This window comes from Ailuropoda melanoleuca, chromosome X (genome assembly GCF_002007445.2).
Source record: "Ailuropoda melanoleuca isolate Jingjing chromosome X, ASM200744v2, whole genome shotgun sequence".
Taxonomy (NCBI): domain Eukaryota; kingdom Metazoa; phylum Chordata; class Mammalia; order Carnivora; family Ursidae; genus Ailuropoda; species Ailuropoda melanoleuca.
In genome coordinates, this window is record NC_048238.1 from 109,090,829 (window position 1) to 109,117,070 (window position 26,242).

The 26,242-nt window shown below is 46.3% G+C and overlaps 1 protein-coding gene across 1 annotated transcript; it reads left to right on the forward strand.

Annotated features, from left to right (window-relative positions):
• Positions 1-20,461: 20,461 nt before the first annotated feature.
• On the forward strand, positions 20,462-25,280 carry GPR50 (G protein-coupled receptor 50). Its single transcript, XM_019805235.2, has 2 exons — positions 20,462-20,757; positions 23,590-25,280. Exons 1-2 carry the CDS (start codon positions 20,571-20,573, stop codon positions 25,278-25,280), a joined length of 1,878 nt encoding a protein of 625 aa, XP_019660794.2. The 5' UTR covers positions 20,462-20,570.
• Positions 25,281-26,242: the final 962 nt, after the last annotated feature.

Sequence of the window (26,242 nt, forward strand, 5' to 3'; positions counted from 1 at the left end):
ACATCAAGTCTTGCTAGATCCTGGTTCTTTGGGAGTAGTCAGGGCTTGTGTTGTCACAGGGCTCCAAGTGGCCTGTTTCCCATACCTGCAGCACCAGATATATTACTTTCAAAGGCTTTCTCTTCTCTCTTATCATCACTCTCAGAATAACTCAGCCTGGCCTCCCAGCAGACCTCGCAGCACCAGAGTGACCCTATCTTTTCCCTTTTAGCTAGTGGCCAGTGGGAAAAATCTGGGTTCCCGGGTATTCCTCTTTATGCTGAGACTTTCTCAGAGGCCCATTATACAGATTTAGAAATAGAGAAATGGATTCCCCAATAATGCCATATGCTACAAAGTTTCTCGGGGCGGGGGGGGGACTCCTGAACTCTGACCAGTTTTTTTTTTTTTTTTTTATATAAGAGGTTAGCCCTAAATTGGACCTCTTCTGGCTGGAAAGGAGAGGTCTGGAAGAGGTTAACAAGCATGGAGACAGTAAACACGGTTTGGGTACCTAATTCCTGGCATATACCAGGGAATTAATAATAAATGAAATGATGAGGGAGTGAATGGAGGTCAGAATAAGAAAACTAAGGGTCATCCATCAAACCTTTTTTAAATCTCCTCTCCTTCTTTTAAAAAGCAGCTTTATTGAGATATAATTGATATACAAAGAGCTACCCATATTCAATGCACACAATTTGATGGGTTTGGACATGTGCAAACAACCACGATATCATCACCACAAAGTAATAGACATATGTAACACCTCCCAAAACGTCCTGGTATCCTTCGTTTCTTTGCTTTTTGGGATGAGAACACTTAACATGAAATCAACCTGCTTAACAAATTTTGAAGTGCATAATACCATATTGTGAGCTCTAGGTGCAATGCTGTACAGCGTATCTCTAGAACTCATTCATCTTGCATAGGTGAAACTTTTCTATCAGAACAAGTGAAAACCCTAAGGGGTATAGTGATGCTGAGAGTCACTGGACTAGTTAGTAGCAGAGCCAGGACTTGAACCTGGAGTTCTGATTGCTGGTCTCTAGTTTTCCCAGCTCCAATATACAGCACAAAGTCCTTGGATATTCATGTCCCTGCGAAGTTGGTAGCAGGCAGGTGTAATTGGTTTTCTTGTGATGAGTCACTGCCAGTGCTGGCTGGAAACCAGTATTTTTCCTCTGTGCAGGCATCTAAGCCATCCACTCTGATTGCTTGCTCAAGGATCGCTCTTTACCACACATGCTGCACGCTGGGGGTGCTGTTGTTTAACGAGTGGGCTTACTTGTTCAGTTATTTTCCACTTGCGTCTTTGGGGTGCCCAGATATAGATTGGGGGTGTTCAAATGTCTTCAGGTGTGTCTAAGCTTGGCTTCTAACCTTCTGGCCCCTGGACTCTCCCCCCCGCTTCGAGGCTTCTGCCCATAGTAATAGGCCACCAGTCTCTGGAGGACCTTCTCAGGTCACTTAAGCATTGACTCTTAAGCATTTGGGAATCATGGACTCTTGAGAATCAGAAAATGACACATATGCACAAAATGTGGCACACCATTCAAGGCTGCTAAGCAGTTTGTGGGCCATTGATTAAAAGCCTCTGCTTTTCTTGGACATTTTTTCTCTAACAAAATGTGAACATATAAACCATGTTAGTATCCTTTGGCACATAGGAATGACTGTATTTTGGCGGAGCAACAAAATTTCCCCCGAGGAGTGAGGTAGGACTGGGGATGGGAGGCAGAGGATTTTAAATGCCCCAAAGGAAGTGTTCTCTCAGAGGTCCCCTCTGTCCTTTGGGGAGCTCAGACAGTCGTGACTGTGTCATTATATCCTCACCAGCACAGATGAGTCGGTGTAGCAGTAACCACAAAGCATTTGACGTGACTTTCAAACTTGCTCATTCCCAAGTCAGAAAGATCTTTGAGAAAGTCTGCTCGCCACCCCCACAGGGCAGTGACAAGTTTCAGCGGCTTTACCTGTTAAGATGAGTTGGCTTGTTTGCAAGTCGTTTTCAGAGAGCACAAGGGACAATCTAGTTCCCATTCTTACTCAGCGCGGCTGTAATTCAAACAGCCGGAGGGAAGGCCTCAGAGGTAATACCGTCTCAGCAAAGGAAGGAAATCTTTTCTCTTAGAACCCCTCATCATTGCAACTTTGCTGCGGGCTGCATCTGATAAGTGTATAGAAAAACAAAGCTCACCTGTTTCTTTTTTAATTCCCCCACTTTTTGAGCAAGTAATTGAGTAAGCCCTGCTTGGTGTGCGTGCGCCTGCGTGTGCACGTGTGTGTGCGCGCGCAGGTTCGTGCGCGTGGGTGTGTGTATGTGTGTAGTGTCTGTGTCCTTCGCCCAGCTCCAGGGACTCTCCCTAATCTCTTAGACCCTTGAGCCCTTTGCTGCCCAGAAATGCAGCATTTTATCATTTTTTTTACACTTCATTATTCTTCGAATCCTCACAGTGAGATATTAGGTTTTTAGAAAGTGATAATTTCATTCTGCAAAACCGGGGTGGGAACATTCCAACTTCCAGATGGTTCCCACTTTCCCTGGTCCATTAAATGGAGCCAGCCTAGCTGCATATCTAGCTACAGGGAGCCCCAGACCCCACAGCAGTACATATGACCCAAGTGTCTATGGTGCTCCATGCCCTGTACGGGGGAGGCTACACACTCAGGGAGGAAGGAAGCAAGGCCCCAGGCCCAGATGAGCTCCCTTCTAGATTGGGCACAAGGAAGCCTGGAGAGTACAGTGAGGCAAGGGCTGGGAGAAGAGCAGGAACAGAACACCAAAACTGAAGTCTTCTTTTTATTTTTTTTAAAAGATTTTATTTATTTATTTGACAGAGAGAGAGACAGCCAGTGAGAGAGGGAACACAGGCAGGGGGAGTGGGAGAGGAAGAAGCTGGCTCCCAGCGGAGGAGCTCGATGTGGGGCTCGATCCCAGGACCCTGGGATCACTCCCTGTGACGAAGGCAGACGCTTAACAACTGAGCCACCCAGGTGCCCCTGAAGTCTTCTTTTTAGAAGAGGGCTTACTAATTCTATGAATATTTTGTATTTTTATGTTTATTTCTGATTCATTGTTTTCTTCTTTCTAGTACAGAAGAAGGGGAACAACAAACAACCCCCAAAAATAAAGAAACAAACTCAGCAACTGCTTCATCTCTCCCTTCTTAACAACCGTGGTATCTCAAATAAAGAAACAAACAAACCCAACGACTGCTCCCCCTTTCCCTTCTTAACAACCACAGTATCTCCATTTTACAAAGGTTATTTTCTCATCTTTGCAAGGGTCATCCGTTCAGGAATTTGAAAGATGACAAATGGTCAATTTGGTTGTTCATGCTCTATGCCGCTGGAACTGAGCCCTTGAGTGATAATAATACAGGAAGGCAGGAAGCTACTGTCTACAACATGAACCTTGCTCTTTTCCTGACCCCTGGCAAGCCGCCCTGCGTGCATATGACCCCCACTGCAAATTCCACAAGCGTTCAGGCAGTGGGGTGCATCTGAAAATAGAATGGACTCCATTAGCTTAATAAGAAGCATGACAGACTGCGAATCACTTCTTCTTGTCTGCAGGGAGTGCAGGTAATTTCTATTCCAACATAGATTGAGCCAGGACAGACTGCAAGCAAAGCCCTCTGGGTTCACATACCCCTGGTGCCAGCTGTTGCCAGATGCTCTCATGATGGCCTTTGAACCACCACTACATGGCTTGTGAAAACCAATCATGAAAGAGAGAACTCTAAGACAGTTGTTGCACTGCCATTGTAAACGACCATGAAATATATTTATGAACCAATTATGGCAGGTATTTAGCAAAAGAAAGGAAGAACACTGCCTATTAGATCATAATATATACAACAGTATTTAAAATATTACTGATTAAAATCTTTAAATCTTTTATATACTAGGTGTTGGAGTGGGTGTGGGGAGACATTCTCAACCATACACTGTTAGTGGCACAACCCAGTGGACTCCCATGAATTTCTCCTCCAGACACTCACATAGGGGAGCATGCACAGAGATGTCATTGAAGTGATGCTTGTACTAGCAAAAAGCTGTAAATCTCCCTCTAGACATAAATGGTGGTGCATCCATATTTGAGAACAGTGTGAATCTGTCAACGAAAATGACGTAGCTAGCATTGGCCCTGCAGCAGGCACTGTTTCAAGTGTTTTTGTACATTAACTCATTTAATCCTCACAGTGATTTACAAGGTCGATCCACTTAACTTACATCATCGGATGAAAAGAAACAAATTACTGAAGAATGTTTATAGGAGGATTTCAATGGGTAAGAAAAGGAGACTGTATCCATACTCGTGCATGGACAGCATCTACAAGGACCCCAAGAGAATGCTAGCAAGAGTGATTCCTTCTGGGAAGGGGCAGTGTGACTGCGGGATTGCTGAGGACGCAGGTTTTTAATCCACTTTATTAGATTCCTGTGGCTGTCATAACAAATTACCACAAATTCAGTGGCTTAAACCAATAGGAATTTATTCTCTCACATTTCTGGAGGCCAAAAGTCTGAGGTTAAGGTGCAAGCAGGGTCATGCTTCCTTTGAGGGCTTCTGGGGGAAGATTCCTTTATTGGCATTCCCTAGCTTGCAGCTGCATCACTCCAAGCTTGGCCTTTATCTTCATGTGGCATTGTCCCTGTGTGTCTCTGTTTTCACTTGGCTTTTCTGTAAGGACACTAGGCACTGGATATAGGGCCCAAACTAATCCAGTATGACCTTGTCTTAACATAATTAATTATACCTGCAAAGACCTTATTTCCAAATAAGGTCACATTCTGAGGATTCAAGTGGATTTGAATTTTGGGGGGCTAGGGTTGCCACACTGGTTAACAAACACCAGACTGGGTGGCTTAAACAACAGAAATTTATTTTCTCACGGTTCTGGAGGCTGGAAGTCCAAGATCAAGGTGCCAGTTGGGTTGATTTCTGGTGAGGTATTTCTTCCCATTTTGTAGATGGCCCCTTCTCATTCTGTGCTCACATTGCCTTTCCTTTGTGTGTGTGTGTGTGCGCACGTGTGTGCACACACACACACACAGACACAGACACAGATCTGGTTTCTTCCTATTCTTATAGGGACATCTGTCCTGTCAGATCAAGGTACTGAACTAAGGACCTCATTTAACCTTAGTTACCTCCATAAGGTCCCTCTCTCCAAATGTAGTCAAATTACGGGTTAAGGCTTCAATGTATGAATTTGGGAGGGTGGGGACACAATTCAGTCCATAACACTATTCAACCCAGTAGTAGTTGCATGGTCCTGGGAAAATTACTCAACTTACCTACCTAGCTGGAGCTCAAACACAGACTTTTCAATTAGCATGGGGAGGCCATTTGCAAGACCGTGGCTCCTGCCCTTTACATGTTCTTGTTTTTAAATATCTGGTTCTGAGAAATCCCCCTCAGTGCTGCCCTCCAGCCGCCCCCCCCGGCAGCTTTCACCTGTCCCTCTGTTGCCTAGCACTGCCCAGACTGTACCCATTATAAATTCAGTTGGCAGAGCCTAGGCTGGGTCCTCACAGCTTCTCAATAATCCTTGTCTTCATTACCTGCATTCTGGTCTTGGAACCATCTTGCCCATAGCTGCCTTTCCACATCTTCTCCTCCTCTGACTACTGCCCTCTTTCTTCTTTATCCCATTGCATATCTTCTCAACAGAGTGGTCTTCACACTCTCTTTCCACTTCCTCACGCTCTCCTTTATTCATAAATCCTGGAAATCTAGCTTCTGGCTTCCCCTCCTTTGAATTGTTATCTGTGACCCACTAATTGTCAGATCCAGTGGCATTTCCTCAGTCCCCACTACCGTCAGTATCTCAGCTTTATCTGACTCCACAGATTGCCTCTTCTCCCTGGATATTCTGTGCCCACCATGCCCAAATACACTGTAATCTCTGGTTCTGCTCTGATCTCTCTGGGTGCACCTTTCTGTTTATGTAAGTGCTCCTTCCATTCCTCCTTTCCATGTCCAACTCAAACAGGACTCCAGAAGAGGATCCAGATAAATGGACAGGAGGATGAGGGGAATTACTCATCTCTTGGCCAAAAGAACCTAGTGGCATCCAGACCCCACAGGTAGGGCAAGGTTATGACAGTGCATGTGCTAGCTGGAGATTCAGGAGCACCCAATGGTGGTTCTCCATTCCCTCTAAAGTCTGAACTTCTCAGTCCTCATTCACTAGAAAACTATTGCCTGGGCTCCTGAGTATAAGACTATAAAGAGTTATGACAAACCTCTCCATAAATCAGCCCTGAACTGCCTCCTTTTCTGTGACAGGCCTTGTACCAAGGCAGGAATGCCTATCTGAATGTGGTCCTTATCACTATACTGAGCCAGGCACTATGCTACAACTGTTGAGGGACGTGGCAGTAGACAAGACATACATGGTCTCTGTCTTTTTGAGCTTATTTTCCATTGGAATAAAATGTCATGTATTAAGACCTTCTCCAACCTGGTCTCAATCTAATTCCCTGACTTCAACTTCTGCTCTTCCCTCTACTCTTGGCTTCACCCTCTGCCCATACGTCAATCTTCTGTAGTGATAAGGCACTATCTGCCTAGAATATCCTTCTTTCTTTCTCCCTTTTCCTACCAGGCAAGCTCCTCCATCTCTCCTTCTTCCCCTTTAAGGCCTCGGATTTCTCAGAGTATGTCAATTACTCCACCTTGAAAGTATCTCAGGTGTCCTGTCCACAAGTCTAGTTCTTCCACAGCACAGTGTAGGGGCAAATCTCTGACTTGAGGTGATGCTTCTCATAACTCTTCAGTCTTAGACTCAGATAGAATTTGCCTTAGCACAGGCAGAGGTGGCCCTTGACCTGGGACCTGTTCTTTAATGAGTAGCATCGCTGCAGGAGGGCCTGAAAAATATCTTCTAAAATGAATGGCCCATGGTCAGGGTAAGGAACCCAAAGGATCATGAGATTGTGCTAGACCAGAGCTGATATTCCCTCTTTTAGACCATGTTCAAGTTACCCAGTACCACAGCATTTCTTGCCTGAACTGTCCCTAGCTTGCTTCCAGGTATACCTTCCTTAGGGTGGACTGAACCAGTAATATGCACAACCTTAGCCCCAAAAGGAGGTCAAGAGGCAGCTGTTTGGGGGAATGCAGACAAAGTGTAGACATGCATGTTCAGGCACCCACAAGCATGTAAATGAAGCCCCTTGCAGTGCTGGATGCAGTGGGAGTGTGAAGAGAAGGGGAACAATCTCAAACCAGGAGTTAGGGGGCTTCTTTTTGACACCGACTCCATCAGATGCCCCTTAGATCAGAGACTTGCAGGCCATGCAGAAGGGGGAACCCCAGAAAATGCCAGGAGTTGGGGTCTTACACTCCTGGCACCAAGTTCAAACATAGCATTCTGAGGAGTCTAAAAAGTTTAATTTGAAGCTACCCTTCTGGTCATTTGGAAAGTCTAATTGTTAAGTCAGAAAGAGGGGTAAAGGGGGCACTTGGGTGTCTGACTTTGGCTCAGATCATGATCTCAGGGTCCTAGGACTGAGTCTCAAGTTGGGCTCCCTGCTTGGCACGGAGTCTGCTTGTCTCTCTCCCTCTGACCCTCCCCTGTTCTCTCTCTCTCTAATATACAAATAAAATCTTTAAAAATAAATAAAAGTAATAAAAGAAAGAGGGACAGAGTATTTAGAATCAAGAGGGCATCTGATTCACTCTCACATGCACCCTAACCCCAGGGTTGTACAGACAGAAAAACTAAAGTCTATTCTCTAGAACTGTGCAGTCCACTACTGTAGTCAGCAGCCACACATGGTGATTTGAATCTAAATCTAGGGGCACCTGGGTGGCTCAGTCGTTAAGTGTCTGCCTTCGGCTCAGAGTGTGGTCCCAGTGTCCTGGGATCGAGCCCCACATCAGGCTCCTCCACTGGGAGCCTGCTTCTTCCTCTCCCACTCCCCCTGCCTATGTTCCCTCTCTCTCTGGCTGTCTCTTTCTCTGTCAAATAAATAAATAAAATCTTTAAAAAAAATAAATCTAAATCTAAATTAATTAAGAATCAAATATAATTAAATATCACTTCCTCAGTTGTGCTAGTCACATTTCAAGTGTTCAATAGTCATATGGAGATGGTGGCTACCATATCACAGATGGAGAATGTTTCTATAATCACAGTAAATTCTATTGGGCAGTGCTGAGTTTAACCCATCTGAGGGTGCTACAGACATGTCATCGCTCAATTCTGAACAAGCATTACCAGAGATGAGTCCTTTTCTCCCATTTGAGCATAAACTTAATGTTTAGTTTTCCCAAGTAATCCCGTCATATAAGAAAATTCAGCTAGTGAAAAATGCCAACATATTTGGGAACTTCAGACACTACCCCAGAAAAAAAACTGGACGAAAATCCTAATTTTTTCCTTACCATCAAAGTTTCATGGTGCTTTGATTTGGGATCCCATGTAAAGGACTAAATTATAAAAAGAAAGATCCCATAATTCCTACAGAGTACTGAAGACATACCATTCATTTGCTGGGGATTGATTTTTCAAGATGGTCTTCTAATATAACTCTGTGTCAAACAGGGTATCCCACTGTGATTCAAGAAGGGGAATGATGTTGTGATTCTTTTGCTAATCCGCTCCTTGACATAGCCCCAGGTAAGGTTACTAAATATCTCTGTCAAAACACATGGTCCCGCACAGAATGGAGTTCCAGGAAAAAACAGTTGGTCACACACCATACACAACTAAATGAAAGCTATTGAACATCAAAGGGCATTTGTTTCTTTAAGTCAGTTTCCTTCTCCAGAATGTAGCAATAAATATTGTTAGCTGGAACTGGTGTGGTCCTACTAAGCTTTCATAGAAATTATTTATTATCATTTACATTACTGAAAAGATCTTCAAAAAATATGGAATTATAGAAACTTAGAACTATAAGTGTTTCTAGAAATCATTAATAAATTAAAGTCCAGAGAGTAGAAGTCATTTGTTCAAACTGAATAATAGAGTCAGAAATAGAAATCAGAAGTCAAAGACTAGAACTGGACCATGGTGAGAAGTCTAATAGGGAATGTTCTTCACAATAAACTGGAGGCCCAAAGGACTGTAACATCGAGGTAAGGATAAAATAGTAATCCTGCCCCTCTCCTAGGTGACTACAAAAAAGGGAAACACCAAACACCTGGTACAACTGGAATGTCTGAAACAATACAGCAGTTAATTCCATTGAAGTAAGTGAACTAAATGCTTCCCTTAAAGGACAATGAATATCAGTCTGGACAAAAACAGTTCAACTACATGCTGTTTATTTTATTTTTAAAGGATTTTTAAAAAAAGATTTATATTTATTTATTTATTTATTTTAGAGAGTGAGCGGGGGAGACAGAGAGAACCGCAAGCAGACTCCATGCTGAGCAAGGAGCCCAACGTGGGGCTTGATCCCACAACCCTGAGATCATGACCTGAGCTGAAACCAAGAATCGGATGTTTAACTTACTGAGCCTCCCAGGCACCCCAACTAAATGCTATTTATAAGACAAAGATACAAAAAGGTTGAAATTTTCGAAAAATAGAAAAATAAATACCATGAAATGCTAACAAAAGAAAAGCTGGTATGGCTCTATTAATACCAGACAAAAAAGACTTAGAGGCAAAAAGCATTATTAGGTAGAGAGTGTTATTTCATACTAACAGAAACTTCAATTGACCAAAAAGTAATAACAATTATGAATGTATATGGACTTAATAACATAGGGTCAAAAAAAATAAAGCAATAATTTGTAGAAGTACAAATAGAAATAGATAAGTTCAAAATCATGGCGAGAGATGTTAATATGTCTCTCAGAAATTGATGAAATAAAAAGACAAACTATTTTAAAGCACAGAGTTACAAGCATTGACCACATTTAGGGCCATGAAGCAAGTTGCAACAAATTTAAAATATTGAAATCGTATACAATACATTTTTTTGATGACAGTGGAATTAAACTAGAAATCAGCAACAAAAGGGTTTCTAGTATGTCTCAATATGTTTGGGAATTAAGAAAGAATTTTTAAGTAACCATGAGTCACAAAAGATATTTTTGGGATAAAAGATACTGAGATTTTAATAATGAAAATGCTGCACATTAAAATAATGAAATGCGGGGCGCCTGGGTGGCTCAGTTGTTAAGCATCTGCCTTCAGCTCAGGGTGTGATCCCGGCGTTCTGGGATCGAGCCCCACATCAGGCTCCTCCACTGGGAGCCTGCTTCTTCCTCTCCCACTCCCCCTGCTTGTGTTCCCTCTCTCGCTGGCTGTCTCTCTCTCTGTCAAATAAGTTAATAAAAATCTTTAAAAAAATAAAATAAAAGAATGAAATGCAACTAAAGGACTGCTTAGGGTGAAATTTATAGTCTTAAATGGATATATTAGAGAAAGAAAAAGACTAAAATGAACAATCTGTGCATCAATCTAAAAATTGGTGAAAGAACAGTAAATTAATCCCAAAGAAAGTAGAAAGGAGGAAATAATGAAGATGTGAAGAGAAGTTAGTGAAGTAGAAATCAAGCATGCAATGGAGAGGTCAAGCAAGCCAAAAGTTGGTTCTTTAAAAGGAACAAAAAAATAGAATTTTGGTGGGTTTAATGACGAATAAAAGAAAATGCATTGATAATCATTGAAAAGGATTCATTAAGAATGAATAAAGCTATATTGCTACAGTTGTGCAGAAATTAAAATGATAGTAAGAGGTTATTATAAACAACTTTATGTCAATATGCTTGAAAATGTAGATAAAATGGATAAATTCCTAGAAAATAATAACTATCGAAATTAAATCTAGGAATATGGCAGACTAGAAAGCTCCAGGTTCTCATAGCCCTATGGACTCACTAAATAAACAACTGACTAAAATAACTTATAGGAGCTCTGGAAATCATTTAAAGGTCTACATCAACCAAACAAATGCCAAACCAAGAAAAAAAAACACATTTAAATGGTAGGAAATTTCATGGCACTTTTACTGGCCCTTTTCCTGCAGCTTAGGGGAGCTGCAATTCAGTCCCCGTGCCCTTCCATGAAGTGGAGAGAGCAGAGTGACCAAATTTGCGATTTTCTAACCTACTGCAAGCTGTTTGAGGCATTGGTCTCTGTTTACTGAACTTGGTGAATTCAACTAAACATTTAAAGAAGAATGAACACCAATACTCTTCAAACCCTTCCAAAAGTTGAAAAGGATAGGAGACTTAGAAACTCATTCGGTGAGGTCAACATTAACCTTATACCCAAACCAAAAACAACATAAAAAAACCCCTACAAACCAATATCCTTTATGAACATTAATGTAAAAATGCTGAACAAAATACTAGCAAAACCAAATTCCACAGGACGCTAAAATGATTTTACACCATGACCAAGAAGGACTTATTCTTTTTTTTTTTTTAAAGATTTTATTTATTTATTCGACAGAGATAGAGACAGCCAGCGAGAGAGGGAACACAAGCAGGGGGGAGTGGGAGAGGAAGAAGCAGGCTCATAGTGGAGGAGCCTGATGCGGGGCTCGATCCCACAACGCCGGGGTCACGCCCTGAGCCGAAGGCAGACGCTTAACCGCTGTGCCACCCGGGCACCCCAAGAAGGACTTATTCTTGGGATGCAAGGATGGCTCAGCATACACGAATCAATCAATATGATACATCGCAGTAACAGGACAAAGGGAAAAAAATGGTTCTCTCAATAGATGCAGAAAAAACATTTGACAAAACCTCAAGACATTTTAATGATAAAAACACTCAATGAAGGAAACTAGTTCGACATACAAAAGGCCATATGGGAAAGTCCACAACTAACATTAGTCCACTCAATGGTGAAAGACTGAGAACTTTTTCTCTAAGACCAAGAACAAGGCAAGAATGCTCACCTTCACCACTTCTTTCTTTTCTTTTTTTTTTTTTTAAAGATTTTATTTATTTGACAGATAGAGACAGCCAGCGAGAGAGGGAACACAAGCTGGGGGAGTGGGAGAGGAAGAAGCAGGCTCCCAGCGGAGGAACCTGATGTGGGGCTCAATCCCAGAACGCTGGGATCACGCCCTGAGCCGAAGGCAGACGCTTAAGGACTGAGCCACACAGGCGTCCCTTCACCACTTCTTTCAGCATAGTGTTGGAAGTCCTAGCTAGAGCAATCAGACAAGAAAAGACACTCAAACTAGAAAAGAAGCAGCAAAATTATCTTTGTTTGTAGATGATATGATCTTATAAGTAGAAACCCTCAAGATTCCACAACAAAACTATTAGAACTAAAAAGCAAATTCAGCAAAGTTGCAAGATACAAAATCAAATGTAATTCCTGTTTAGGAGAGAACAGAAGTGCCAGAACTTCTAGCTAATTGTCAGCAAGCATTCTGAAGATGCAGGGGTGGGGGTGGTGAGGGGGGCTTCTTTTTGATACCGACTCCATCAGGTGCCCTTTAGATCAGAGACTTGCAGGCCATGCAGAAGGGGGAACCCCAGAAAATGTGTATTGTTTCTGTTTCAAATGGGAGTTCGGTGGGGCCAAGTGTCTCTGGAATACAGTAATCTGCTCAATCTAATTCGCTGGGGCTTTAAGAAAAGCAAAGAAAAGCCAGAAGAGAGGCGCCTGTGAGGTTCTGTAGTCTTTCTGACTTGGGCTAGCATGGGGTTGTTTCCTCATTTTCTTCCTTCTACAGAAAGTTCTAATGATTTCTTTTAGTGGCTCTATAGGCAAATGAATGGTTCTGTTAGGATGTTTCATTGCAGTTCATCCTTTTGCTTCCTTAATATTCCAGACAGCCACATCTCCTTCTCTGATCCTCCACACAGGTGCTGCCTGCACATAACCAACAATTCCCTGCTTGAGATGGATACAGAAGTAACATTAGACAGTCCTGACCTGACAACCTGGTTAAGAGGACAACGCTATTTAAATAAAAGTAACATCTTTTCTGACTTCTTGCTGATTATATTATCAGGTAAATATAGCTAGATGCAGGTCCCTTTGAGATGATCTGACTTAGAATATGGGTTGCAGGACGTACAAAATTCCTTCGGGTGACTGCTGGAAAGGACTCCCAAAAGCTAAGTCTTGCGGGGCAGCTGAAACTGAGGTTCTCAAAGAGACTTGTCATAACCTTTAAGATGCTGTTGATAGAAAACACGATGGTTTCAAATAAGAGCCCAAGTCAAAACACAGAAGTGCAAATGTCTCAAATGACAGGGGCCGATTTACTGTCAGATTGTTACTCACAAGGGCAACTCTATAGTGCTGTGCTGTCTATCTCAGGCAAAGGGGAGGCAAGTATTTCTTTAAGGATGGGTCATGAGCCTCTTGAGTAAATAGAGGATGCTGGAAAAAGCAAGTAGGAAATATGCACAGGCCAATATGTAGCAGGGGTGAGATGGCAGGGTGCCAGCCACAGGCCGACTGGGCTCCTCCAGTCTTGAATCAACAATCTCTGCTCCCTTGCTGGGGAAGGCAGACCCTTTACCAGCCAATGCCAAGTCCTTATATTTGACTCATTTTAGGATCAGCCAGCGGCTGTAATCTTCAGTCATAGGGTTGCCAGGTGAAATGCAAAGGAGCTGGTTAAATTTAAATTTCCAATAAACAGTGGATAATTTGTAGTATAAGTATTCCCAAATATTGTATGGAACATACTTAGATTATATTCATATTTATTTGAAATTCAATTTTAACTGGGCATCCCATATTTTCATTTGTTAAAGCAGGCAACCCTACTCAGGTAGGCCATCAGGTCAGGAAGGGGGCATGGTCAGGCCTTTGGTCCGTGGGAGAACAAAGCAGTGTAGTCCTGTTCTCAGGGAGCTGGGCAGGTTGCTATCAGGCATTGAGCCAAGAACCCCATCACTACAACACGTTTTACAAACCAGAAGTGTATGAAGTCCCAGCAGGACCACACCCCCAGGAGCAGACAGGGCACTGAGTCATGGACTGCCACATTTAGAATTCTGTAAATTGCCAGCGACTAGTTGCAGGATCAGGTTAAGAGTAGGACTTCCCTAAGAGTGATCCCTGGGCAACTTGCATCAGAATCACCTGGGCATTTGGAAAACATGCAGATTTCAGGGCCCCACTCCAGATCTACTGAATCATAATCTCTAGGGTCAGGCCTAGAAAACTGTATTTTCCCTAAGCGGTCCTGGTAACATGCTCTAACATGCACTAAAACTGAGAGCCAGTGCCCTTGAGCCAAGAATAATGTGTGCAAATAATCAGGCATGATGGTTAAGGCACAAACTCTGGAGCCAGATGGCTCAAGATAAACTTCTGGCTTTACCATTCATTTTCTGTGCAATCTGGGGCAAGTGACATAGCTCCTGGGCCTCAGTTTCTCCATTGGGGAAACGGGGATAGTAATTGTGCCTATGTCATAGGGCTATTGTCAGGATTAAATTAGAATATATGGACAAAACCTCGAGAGCAATGTCTGGCATCTAGGAAGCACACATACATGTTAGCCATTGTTAGGGGTTGAGTTCACCCACTGCAGACAAAGAGGGCCTATTTGGGTCCTCATGTCCTATGTCTTGCAATAGAGTGGGCTGAAGCACAGCACCCAGGGCAAGGGGTTTGTGGCACCAGAAGTCATGACGATGATTAATAAGAGGGACGGTTTTTAAATGTGTGGGTGATCATGCTTGGCTAGAATAAAAAGCTAGGAAAATGGATATTGTTCATTAAGCTCTAATTAGCAGGTAAATTGTACAAGGGGAAGGGAGTCCAAGTGTTACTACAAGTAATTAATGTGCTTCTTCTCTCCCTGGTAACCCTTTGATTTGAACCGTCTAACCTGTAGTCTTTATCAGGCACTAGGATCCTGGAAATACTGGCTGCTAATTATTTTGGTGAGCCCCTGATTGCACTAACGGAAATGGATGTGTCCTATTCTCCCTAATGACTCAAGCACTGGGAGAAGATAAAGTGGTTCTAGCCATGATGAATTATGCCCAGGAGATTTGGAGGGGACAATCATTCTCTTTGTTCATTTAACAAATGTGAACACTGTCTCCACATCGGGAAAGCAAATGTGACCAGACATAGTCTGTTTAGGAAAACAACCCCCTTGGTTGACGCTCCCAGTCTCAGTGACTTGATTGCTGCCTAAACCCTTGTTCAGTTCTTCTGAGGCTACAGCTTTGCCCCTGGAGTCCTGGCTCCCCACCCTCGACCTGGAACTGGACCCTCCTCAGCCTGAGCTTTCCCAGCCACCTGCGGCCTTCGAGTCCGAGCTGTCTCTAGACAAGCCATCCTCCATACTGACAGATGTAAAGACATCTGAATGTTCCTTCTTGTGGGAACTATACAGACTGTGTCAGGGAAGCATGTCGGGGGCCAGTGAAAAGGCAAGTCACTATGTTCCTTTCCATCTGACACACTGTCACATGACGTGGTGGCCTGGGATGCTGAGGGGTGCCCCTTGGGTGGCTTCTTCTTCTTTTTTTTTTTTAAAGATTTTATTTATTTATTCAACAGAGATAGAGACAGCCAGCGAGAGAGGGAACAAGCAGGGGGAGTGGGAGAGGAAGAAGCAGGCTCCCAGGGGAGGAAGCCTGATGTGGGGCTCGATCCCATAACGCCAGGATCACGCTCTGAGCCGAAGGCAGACGCTTAACCGCTGTGCCACCCAGGCGGCCCCCTTGGGTGGCTTCTGACAGGAATTAGAGCTTAGAGGCAAGAGGTCTTGGAGCAGGAGACAGCTGGGGGCAGAGTCTCTGACGTCTCAGAGAGCCTCTGTCCTCTATGGAAGTGTAACACAAGAGAGTTTAGACAGAGTATTAGACACTTCCAGAATAAGAATAAGAATCATAGGGAGTGGTTGAGTGTTTACTCTGTTCTGAATAGTGTTCTAAGTGTTTGCATGTATCATCACATTCAACTCTCCCATCAACTCTGACGAGGCACTATGAGTATCTGGGTTCAAGCTTGTTTTTTCAATTTAATTTAAATTCAATTAATTAACATATAGTGTATTATTAGTTTCAGAGGTAGAGTTCAGTGGTTCATCAGTTGTGGGTTCAAGCTTGTTTTTATTTTCAAGAACTGAGCCAAATGCGGTCTCCATCCAGAGGAGCATTGGCCAAAGAAGTCTGGAGTGCTTGAGAAATTCCTTGGCCGTACAGCCCTCCCTGGAGTTGGAGGAGTTGTGAGCTGGCACTAAGAGGCCCTCTGCTTGGCTCTCTTGGGCCAGGGGCTGCTTGGGACTAAATGAGAACCCAAAATGTTCGCTGTTTATCCTTACGATGGAATACTTACTGCATGGCCATAAAAGTAAACCAAGCACTAATACACACTAGAACATGGGTTAACACTGAAGACATGCTAAGGGAAAGAAGCCAGACACAAAAGGCCACATTTATGTGGAATGTCCAGAATGGACAAATCCATAGAGACACAAATCAGATTTGTGGTTTCCAGAAGTTGGGGGGTTGAAGGGAATGGGGAGTGGCTGCTAATGGGTACAGAGTTTCTTTTGGGTTGATGGAAATGTTCTGAAATTAGACAGTGGTGACAGTTGCAGGACTTTGTGAATGTACAGAAAACCACTGAATTGTGCACTTACAAGAGGGGAACTATGGTAGGTGACTATATCTCAATAAAAACAATCAAATGAAAAAACAGAACAGCAACAACAACAAAAGAGAACACAGAATCCACCCTATCAAGTGTCAGAGCAAAACACTATCTTATGAAGCTGGGCTGTAGGAGAAAGACCCAGGGCTGAGAGGATATTGGTCTCCTCCACCAGCCTTGGAATGACCTTGGGCAAGTCCTTTCACCTCTCTGACCCTGTTTTCCGATCTCTTAAGTGACATTGTTGTATTGTTGTGAGAAAATATATCCCTGATGTGATTTTGAAAAACATAAAATGCTTATTTAAAATGACAGTGTATTACTAATGAATCATCGAACTTTACATCGGAAACCGGGGATGTACTGTATGGTGACTAACATAATATAATAAAAAATCATTAAAAAATAAAATAAAATAAATAAAAATGTAAAAAAAAAATAAATAGAGAAAATTTAAATTCGGTGTTGGTAGATGGCTTGCCCAAGATCATGCTGACAATAAATGTGAGATGCAGGTCTCCACTCAAGACCTCTAAACCACCACCTTACCAGGAAATCTGGGTTGGGGTTAGAGGAGGTCTAAGACCTCCTCCAGTTCTATCTTACCTGACTTCAAAGACTGACTGGGAGAATCTGTAGTTATTTGCATGTCGATAGTATTTTACTAATAAATTGTATTAATTTTTGGAATAAAAAATAAAATTAAAAAAATGACAGTGCATTAATTACAGGCAAGGTATTAGTGTCCTTGCATGTGCAGAAAATTTGCCCATTTCTGAGCAGAAACTGCTTACTTGCTCTCTCTCACCTTTGAAAAAGAAAGCCACGTTGCCAGCTGCTGCCCTGATTGCCAGGCCTGCCCCAATCTTCAAAGCATAAGAAATGTGGAGGCTGAAATGGAAGAAAGTTTTGTGTATCAGCGGGAAGAGTGGAAAAAGCTTTTACTATTTACCTTCTACACAGAATGCCCCTTGGCATCACTTCTGCCTGGGATGTGGCAAGCTTTCAGTGCTGGGGGGTCCTCTGGGAGGCCAGGTAGTCTCCCTCATCTCATAATAAATGGCCTGGAGGAAGGGACCATGATGGGACCTGGCTGAGCTCCAGGAGTGCAAGCCCTCTACACAATTCCCTGTCCACTATTCATTGCTTTATTCTCCTTCCCAATCTCTGTATGGGTTTCCAAGGTTTTCCTGGGACCATAAGACAATGTCCTAGGTATCCTCTGTTTTGATTCTCTATCTTATAGCTTTCAAATCCCAAATAAAGTGTTTTTCTCCACCCGCAGTTATTAGGGCTTCCTAGCAGGCCTTTTAGAAAAACACTTACAAATCCTTTGGAAGCTTAAATAAATCATACACACTGCAACTCTACCTAATAGAGACCTTTCCCCTTAACTACTTATTGTACATGGGTCTTTGTCCTACCCTTGCAAACTTTGACTGGTTTTCTTCCTCATATGTATCCACATAACAGATTCAATATCCATCTGTTTTTCTTAGGACTGGGAAATATTCAGAATCTTTATTAAGACAGTTCATAAAAATAACAAGATTAATTTAACCAGATGCAGAACGCCTCCCATTATTAAAATAGATGCCTCTCCCACTTGCCCAGTACTGAAAAATCCAAGTCCTAGGAGGTCATGGTCAAGCAGTGTCCAAACAGGGCCAGGGGCCAGGGGCCAGGGACCAGGGATCAGCTCACTCTCTCCTTCTTACTCCTCAGTCTCAGGCAAGCCCAGGCCACAGCGCTGAGACTTCTCACTACCCCGGGCCTCCACCAGCTCTGGGACCACTTCATCTCAGAAGTACAGTGCACTAGAATATAATGGTGCCTGAAAACAGTTTGCAGACTCTCTTTACCGGATTTTGTTGCGGGGGGTCTAGGGTGCAGGGGACACGCCAGTGTCTTCAGTCGCTAAATGCATGTTTCCTTTTTCATTCAAATTTTTGTTTACTGGAATTAAAAACGGCTCCCTGCCATAAGTAAAAGGATCCAAACCCTCAGGGAATCAGCATGAGCAGCCTGATGCGGACGAACTATTCCACGATGTGGATGGGCTTTCGGCCGCTAGCTTCTTTCCAGGGCTCACCTTCGTCTAGGGAGGAGAGCAGAGCCGGCTCTCAGGCTGCATTTACGGAGAAATCCTGGCTACGTCCAGCCGGGAGAGCGCGCGGCCCGGGTTCCAGCCAGCGAGGAGCAGTGAGATAATGAATGTGAAAAGGCTCCAGGCGGGAGATTGCTATTCGTGCGGGTTGCCTTCTCAGTAGCGAGCACGGGGCGGGGGGTGGGATTCATCTTCAAACAAGGGGACACATTCCTACTTTGGGCTTTCCAGCTAGAGAAAGTGAGTGCAATCTTGTTTTACGCCATGTCTGTCTTTCCGTTAAAGGTCTTTAAATGTTGAGGTCCCTCGCGGAATCCACCCCCGGCTCCCACCCCCTGTGTCCGACCCTCCCCCGCGGGGCAGGAGGGTTGCTGTGTCCAGACGGTGGCGCTCCCAGACAGTGCAACCCCTCTCCCCCACTGCAACAAGAAGGCCAGTCTGTGACAAGTTTCAAAGTGTCTGCTGATGTTTTCTGGGAGGCTTCTCAATAAGCGCCGTAACTTTGCGTAGCGGGCAGAATCCATTCCCATGACCAAAGTTGTGGAAGAAGAGAGTACAGAATCGCGCCCCTTTAGCTTAGCCCCAGCCATTCGGTTTTACCGTGGTCCCCGCGCGTCAGGAGCCTGGGTGCACCACAGGGAACCGTAACGCCTCGGGAGGGAGATTTACGGGGCTAGGGGCGGCCCTACCGAATGAGGCGGAAATGAGACCCCTGGCAGGGGATGGACGGAGATGAGTTGTATGCCTGGGCCGGAGCCGCTCTCTGGTCTGCCGCTGTCTTCGTGGCTGCACTGCCCGGCACCTCCGCGCCCGTCCCGCTGCTGCAGCGCAGCTCCCCGAGGCTGCTGAGAACTCCGTTCTACCCTGTAGAGCGTGCGGAGCACCTCCAGAGGGGACAAGAACCGAAACCGTTGCCCAGGGTTTCTTAGAGGAGCGGCGGCCCAGGAGAAGGGCTTTCTTGCCCCCTTTACTTTTTCCCAAAGCAATCTCTGAGCTCCCGCAGCTAGGGTGCTCAGCAACGGGGAGGGGGATCAGCTCCTGCTCTTGCTTGCCCCAAAGTTTGGGACAAATAGCCACCAGCTACCTCCCCTCTCACCCAGAGTACAGACTCACTCCCAGATCCCGGAGCCAGGTTCAGGGGACATCTCCCTCAGTAGAGCGTTAAGTCCCAGATCGACTGAGTGGTCACTCACTGCAACCGCTAAGGGAGCCAACCGGCTTCTGGCAAGCAGTGGAGGAGAGAGAAGTTCCCTAGAGACTGGTCACCCAGACTGAGGATGGAAGCTCTGGGCAGCTGTCCCTTGTTCCCCCACCAGGTTCAGAAGGCTCTGAATGGGCAAGAGCTCCTGGAGTGGAATGAATGTTTCAAGGAGACCATAGGGGCTCACACCTAAGGTTCGAGGAGTGGCTGGGGACTACAGACTGGCGTGGGTTCGATCTGGACCCCAAGCCACTGCCCTGCATTTTACATCGCTTTCCTATGTGTTTGCATTGGAAGGGGAGGGAGAAGAACTTGCTAGAAACAGATGCGCAGTGGCCAGGGGCGGGGAGGTGGACTCCGAGCTTGTGTCACGACACAAGGTACCTAGGGGAAGGGGAGGGGCGGCTAGAGGGGAAGCACAAACAAGGCAGTCGGAAGCAAGACGACACCTCGATGTGGATTTGTCCAAAAAGAGTTGGAGACCAAAGCGGGGGTGTTCAGGGAGCTCTGATTGGTCGGGGGGAGGGACTTGGGGTGGGGCTAGCCACCTCTTGAGGCTTTAAAAGCTCATCGGAGAGGGGCGGGACGCTGTCATTTGCTCTGATTCTCGGAGGGGAAGCAGCTTTCCTGAAGCTCCAGGCTCCTGGTGACAGAGCAGGTGTTCGCTGTCCTGACTGACTGGGAGATCCTAACGGTCTCCAGCAGCAACATGGGGCCTACCCTGGCAGTTCCCACCCCATATGGCTGCATTGGCTGTAAGCTGCCACAGCCAGACTACCCACCAGCTCTAATCATCTTTATGTTCTGCGCAATGGTTATCACCATCGTCGTAGACCTGATCGGCAACTCCATGGTCATCTTAGCTGTGACAAAGAACAAGAAGCTTCGAAATTCTGGTAAGCCATCCCTCCTTCTTCCTACCCAGCATTCAGCCACTTGCCACTCCTAGGGCATTAGTTCGGGCACCAGAAATAGGGAACCCTTGGACAGTGCCCTCACATTGAACGTCTCTACCCCCAAATTCCTTGTGAACCTGGGCGGTGGTGTTATGCGGGGGGGGGGCCCATTAATGTAGAGCTTCTCAAGGCTGAGGGAGCTCCGGAAATTAGCTTTTGGCGTCTAAGTGCAAAGCCCGGATTCCCGCGGAGCGCGGCAGAGAGAGGCGGCACCCGAGCAGAGAGTGCGGCCACCGTCTGGGAACAGCACGCCGAGACAGACGCCGCAGGTGGCCACGCCGAGGCAATGTGGGTCGAACTGGTGCGGAGGAAGCCGCGGGGTTGCCACCCGCTCCGGGAAAGTTAAGTTCGCGGCGGCTGCGGCGGCGCTTACAGGAGCGCAACGCAGCGGCAGCGCCCAGAGCCAGCTGAGCCCCAGCTGCCTCCGCCCTGGGGCTGCGGGGCGGCTCCGGGGCGGCTCCCGGGCAGCGGAGCACAGACCCTAGCGCCTGAGTGTGGAGTAGGGTGGTCTGAGTCCCCCGGAGCCGAGCTCCGTCCGCCCGTCCCACGGCGCACCGCGGAGAGAAAGGAGCCGCGGTCTGGGCGCAGCAGGCGGTGGTAGAGACGGCAGCGGCGGCGGAGATCGCGAAGTCCGTAAGCGGGGTGTTGGGGGTTTCGGGGCGGGGCGGAGGAGAGGCCCCGGAGCTTGGCCTCTGCCTGGCGTGGGGGTAGAAGACCGCAGAACCGGGCGAGGATGGCGGGAGGGTCGCAGGAGAGCTCAGAGGGGGCGGCAGGAGATGCAGAGAAACTGCAAAGCACGGGGAGCTGGGACGGTGTGGTGAGGCGAGCGAGAATCCCGCGGCTACCAGCCCGCGCCGAGGGGAGAGGCCAGCTGCGATCCAGGCTGGGGGAGGCGCGGGAGGCGTCTGCGCGCAGGGACCTGTGCCGGGGGTGGGGGCGGCGGACGATGCAAAGCTGTAAGCCCCTTTTGCAGGTTGGGCAGGAGAGGGCCAAGAAGGGGAAGGGAGGGGCGTAAGGGCCCGAATTCCGCGCTCAGGTCCCACGAGGGAGGGGGCGGTGCTCGGGATCTCTGCTGCTGGGGTCTCGGCCGGCTGGGGCGAGGGGGCGGGGTGAGAGGGTCGGGTACTGGCAGGACCCGGCGGGAGGGGCTCGGGGGAGAGGAGGCAGCCAGTCTCTGGGGGATTACTTTGCGGGGATGAAGAATTACAGCTACCATACAAGTTTCAAAATGCACCGACGGGCACACAGTCATTAAAAGTTTTCTTTTTAAACTCTGGTGGGCGTGTCTGTTTCTTTTTGGTCCCCTGGAGACGTGGGGCCGCACGCTTGGACCTCACCTTCGCTCCAGCAGTGCGGTCCCAAGGAACCACGGAGCCGCACGGACCACCTGCGAAGCCCATTTTCTTTCTTTACTTTTCTTCTTCCCTTTCCTTTTTTCCTTCTCCTTTCTTTCCTTCTATAATTCAAGTAAAGGTTTTTATAGTTGTTGTGGTTTTGTTTTTAAGGCTTCTCCCTCTGTCTTTTCCTTTTTTCTTCTCCCAATTCATTTCTTTGAGAAAAAACCCTAGAAAGAACCTCTCGGTAGAAAGCGCTGAAGCCGCGCCTTGGCAGCGCTGGCAGGAGGGCAGAGGGAACCATTCGTTTGCCCTTTTAAAAAGTGCTCATTTTCTCCTAGTCCAAGATGAAGTGCAATATTTTGCCAAACCGGTGCTAATTAGCAACGAGGTGCTTTAAAAAAAAATAGGGCTCTGCGCCTGCATTTGGCCTCTTCCTCCTTTTTTTGGAAATGTTTTGCAAGAAACGTTCCTACCTCTGCCCTACAAAACGCAAGTGGGGGCCGACCCCCCCCCCCACTTCGCTTTCCTGTTTAGCCACAGCCTCCAGTAAAGTTCAACGCAGGGCCGGGAGCTCTTACACAGGGAACTGAACATGCGGGTGCGCGACTCTGTGCTGGACCCGCAGGAAGCAGGCAAATTATGCTAATCCTTGCAGGGATTTTCCTGATTGTTTTTCTCCTTACGCACTGTTTTTGGTCTCAGACTAAATTTTAGAGGGTGTCCCCCCCTTCCCCTCAGTTTTCACTCCTAGCCTACCTCGGAAATGGTAAGTACTTACTGGGCTTGGTCCTAGACTTACTTGTCTGATCCCGTTTTCTTAAAACGACGATGGCCTCTAGTGTCCTTCCTCAGACTGTTCTCTTAGACGTGTTTGCGTTGTAAAAGCAACGCTGGCCTAGAGAAGGCAGAAGGCTCATTCATGTTTTCGGTGGGGTGGTGGTGGTTGAGGCTTCCTTACATTCCTTCGATCTCCTCCCTTCCCCCCACACCTCCAGCCTACTTCCTACCCTCAGCTTTATCAAGCTCATCTCTACGCCCCTCCCCCTTCTCTCCCTATCCCCCCGTAGGGAAAAAAGTTTGCTTTTCGTTTTTCTAAAATGGTGGCGGCATGTCCGTGCGTGAGTATGAAGGGCTCCGCAAAGGGCTTATGTGCTTACTGCTTTCTGACAGAAGTTGGCTTTTTTCTCAAAGGAGACATGACATTGAAAAGAAAAATTTGCACAAAGGACAGGTCCCCCAAACCTGGTTGTGCATCAGAATAATGCTTGTATATGAAAATAAAAACACAAGAATATTTCTTTAACAGAATTCTAGAATTATAAATTGTCACCACTTCAGATGGTCTTTTCCTCCAGTTTAAATTTATATATTTCCATACTTAACCATTTATTTTTCTTTGTTTTTCCCCCTCTCCCTTCCCCGATATGTTTTTCAGGCAACATCTTCGTCATTAGCCTCTCTGTGGCCGATATGTTGGTGGCCATCTACCCCTACCCTCTGATGCTGCATGCCATGGCCATTGGGGGCTGGGATCTGAGCCAGTTGCAGTGCCAGATGGTTGGATTCATCACAGGGCTGAGTGTGGTCGGGTCTATCTTCAACATTGTGGCAATTGCCATCAACCGTTACTGCTACATCTGTCACAGCCTCCAGTACGAGCGGATCTTCAGTGTGCGCAATACCTGCATTTATCTGGTCGTCACCTGGGTCATGACCGTCCTGGCTGTCCTGCCCAACATGTACATCGGCACCATTGAGTATGATCCTCGCACCTACACCTGCATCTTCAACTATCTGAACAACCCTGTCTTTGCTGTGACCATCGTCGGCATCCACTTCGTCCTCCCTCTGCTCATCGTGGGTTTCTGCTACGTGAGGATCTGGACCAAAGTGCTGGCGGCCCGTGACCCGGCTGGGCAGAATCCTGACCACCAGCTTGCTGAGGTTCGCAATTTTCTAACCATGTTTGTGATCTTCCTCCTCTTTGCAGTGTGCTGGTGCCCTATCAACGTGCTCACTGTCTTGGTGGCTGTCAGTCCGAAGGAGATGGCAGGCAAGATCCCCAACTGGCTTTATCTTGCAGCCTACTTCATAGCCTACTTCAACAGCTGCCTCAACGCTGTGATCTACGGGCTCCTCAATGAGAATTTCCGAAGAGAATACTGGACCATCTTCCATGCTATGCGACACCCTATCCTGTTCCTCTCTGGTCTCATCACTGATGTTCGTGAGACTCGGGAGGCCCGTGCCCTGGCCCGTGCTCGCGCCCGTGCCCGCGACCAAGCCCGTGAACAAGCCCATGAACAAGATCATGCCCGTGCCAGTCCTGCTGTGGAGGAAATGCCAATGAATGCCCGGAATGTTCCACTACCTGGTGGTGCTGCAGCTGACCAACGTGAGCGTGCCTCTGGCCATCCCAAACCAGCCGCTGGCCACTCCAGGTCTGCCTCTGCCTACCGCAAGTCTGCCTCTGGCCACCATAAGTCTGTCTTTAGCCACTCCAAGCCTGCTTCTGGACACTCCAAATCTGCCTCTGGTCACCCCAAGTCTGCCACTGTCTATCCTAAGCCTGCCTCTGTCCATTTCAAGGCTGACTCTGTCCATTTCAAGTCTGCCTCTGTCCATTTCAAGGCTGACTCTGTCCATTTCAAGTCTGCCTCCAGCCACCCTAAACCTGTCACTGGCCACCATGTTCCTGCTGGCAGCCACTCCAAGGCTGCCTTCAGCCCTGCCACCAGCCACCCTAAACCCACAACTGGCTACACCAAGCCTGTTACCACCCACCCTGAGCGCACCACTGCTGATAATCCTGAGCCTGCTGCCACTAGCCAACCCCAGCCGGTGATCGCCAGCCACCCTGAGCCTGCCGCTGCTGGCCACCCTGAGCTCACTGCCTCCTGTCACCCTGAGACCACCGCTACTAGCCACTTGGAGTGCGATGTCACTGACCTCCCTGAGCCTGTCTGCAGCCCTGCCAGTGGGTCTCCCGAGTCTGCTGCCAGCTTACTGGAGCTTGCCGCTGCTGCCAACCTTCCTGACCCCACCATGACCACTAGTACCAACAATGATTACCATAAGATTATGGTTATTGATGTTGAAACTGATTCTGATGAAATGGCTGTGTGAAAAATGCTCTTAGGGGATGCCAAGTAGTGGTCCACTTTCAAGTTTGTCTAGCATATGTAACTTAAGGTGAGATAACTTACTGCACCTACGCACAGACACACAGACACACAGACACAGACTCACAGACATGCTGTAAGCTACATCTACCTTGTAGGCATACTCCTTCTTTACGTAACATACTCTGAAAAAGTGTGTGTGTGTGTGTGTGTGTGTGTGTGTGTGCACGCGCGCGCATGCGCGTTTGCAATTTTGGTGACCAAATTTCCCCCAAGTTTGACATCTGTTGTTCTGAGCCTCCCTTTCTTCCTATAGTGGACTTGAGCCAACAGTGATCCTTGAAATGTTAGACTTTGATTTTTCCTCACTCCCGTGTCCCTCTTTCTCGAGAACCCTCTCCTCATTTCCTTCTCTCTTTCCTGCTTTCTTCTCTCATCCCCCCAGGGCAGGGGGAGGAGTGTTTCTGTAAGTAAATGTGACTGCAAAGCTTTCTGTGTTTAAGTGTGTAAGTCTATGTTGTACTTTTAATGGCAGTTTTGATAAAGTACAAGTACTTGAAACAGTTTCTTTTCTGAATTTCAGCAACAAGATATGACCCATATCTGAACACAATTTGATAAGCTCTTATTAAAGTAAGTTTTTATGCCTATGAGTTCAAATGGCAAAAGGGAAGATAGGGCTAAACCGAATTATTTCTAATTTATGAAAATTCAAATGTTGGTGCTGATTTTTTTAGTCAAACATGAATGCAGATGATGAGGTGTTTTTACCTTGTTTGTAGTCACTTACCTTTCTAAGCATTTGCCAGAATTTTCTTTCATTTAGTTCCAGAGAAACAAATCCATTCATAAACTAGTTTCTTCTAAAATCCAAATTTGTGGTCACTGGGATCAATTATAGTCATGTATTTAATATTATAATTCATAACTACTCTATATCTCAGAGATTTTTTTAGACAGTCTGAT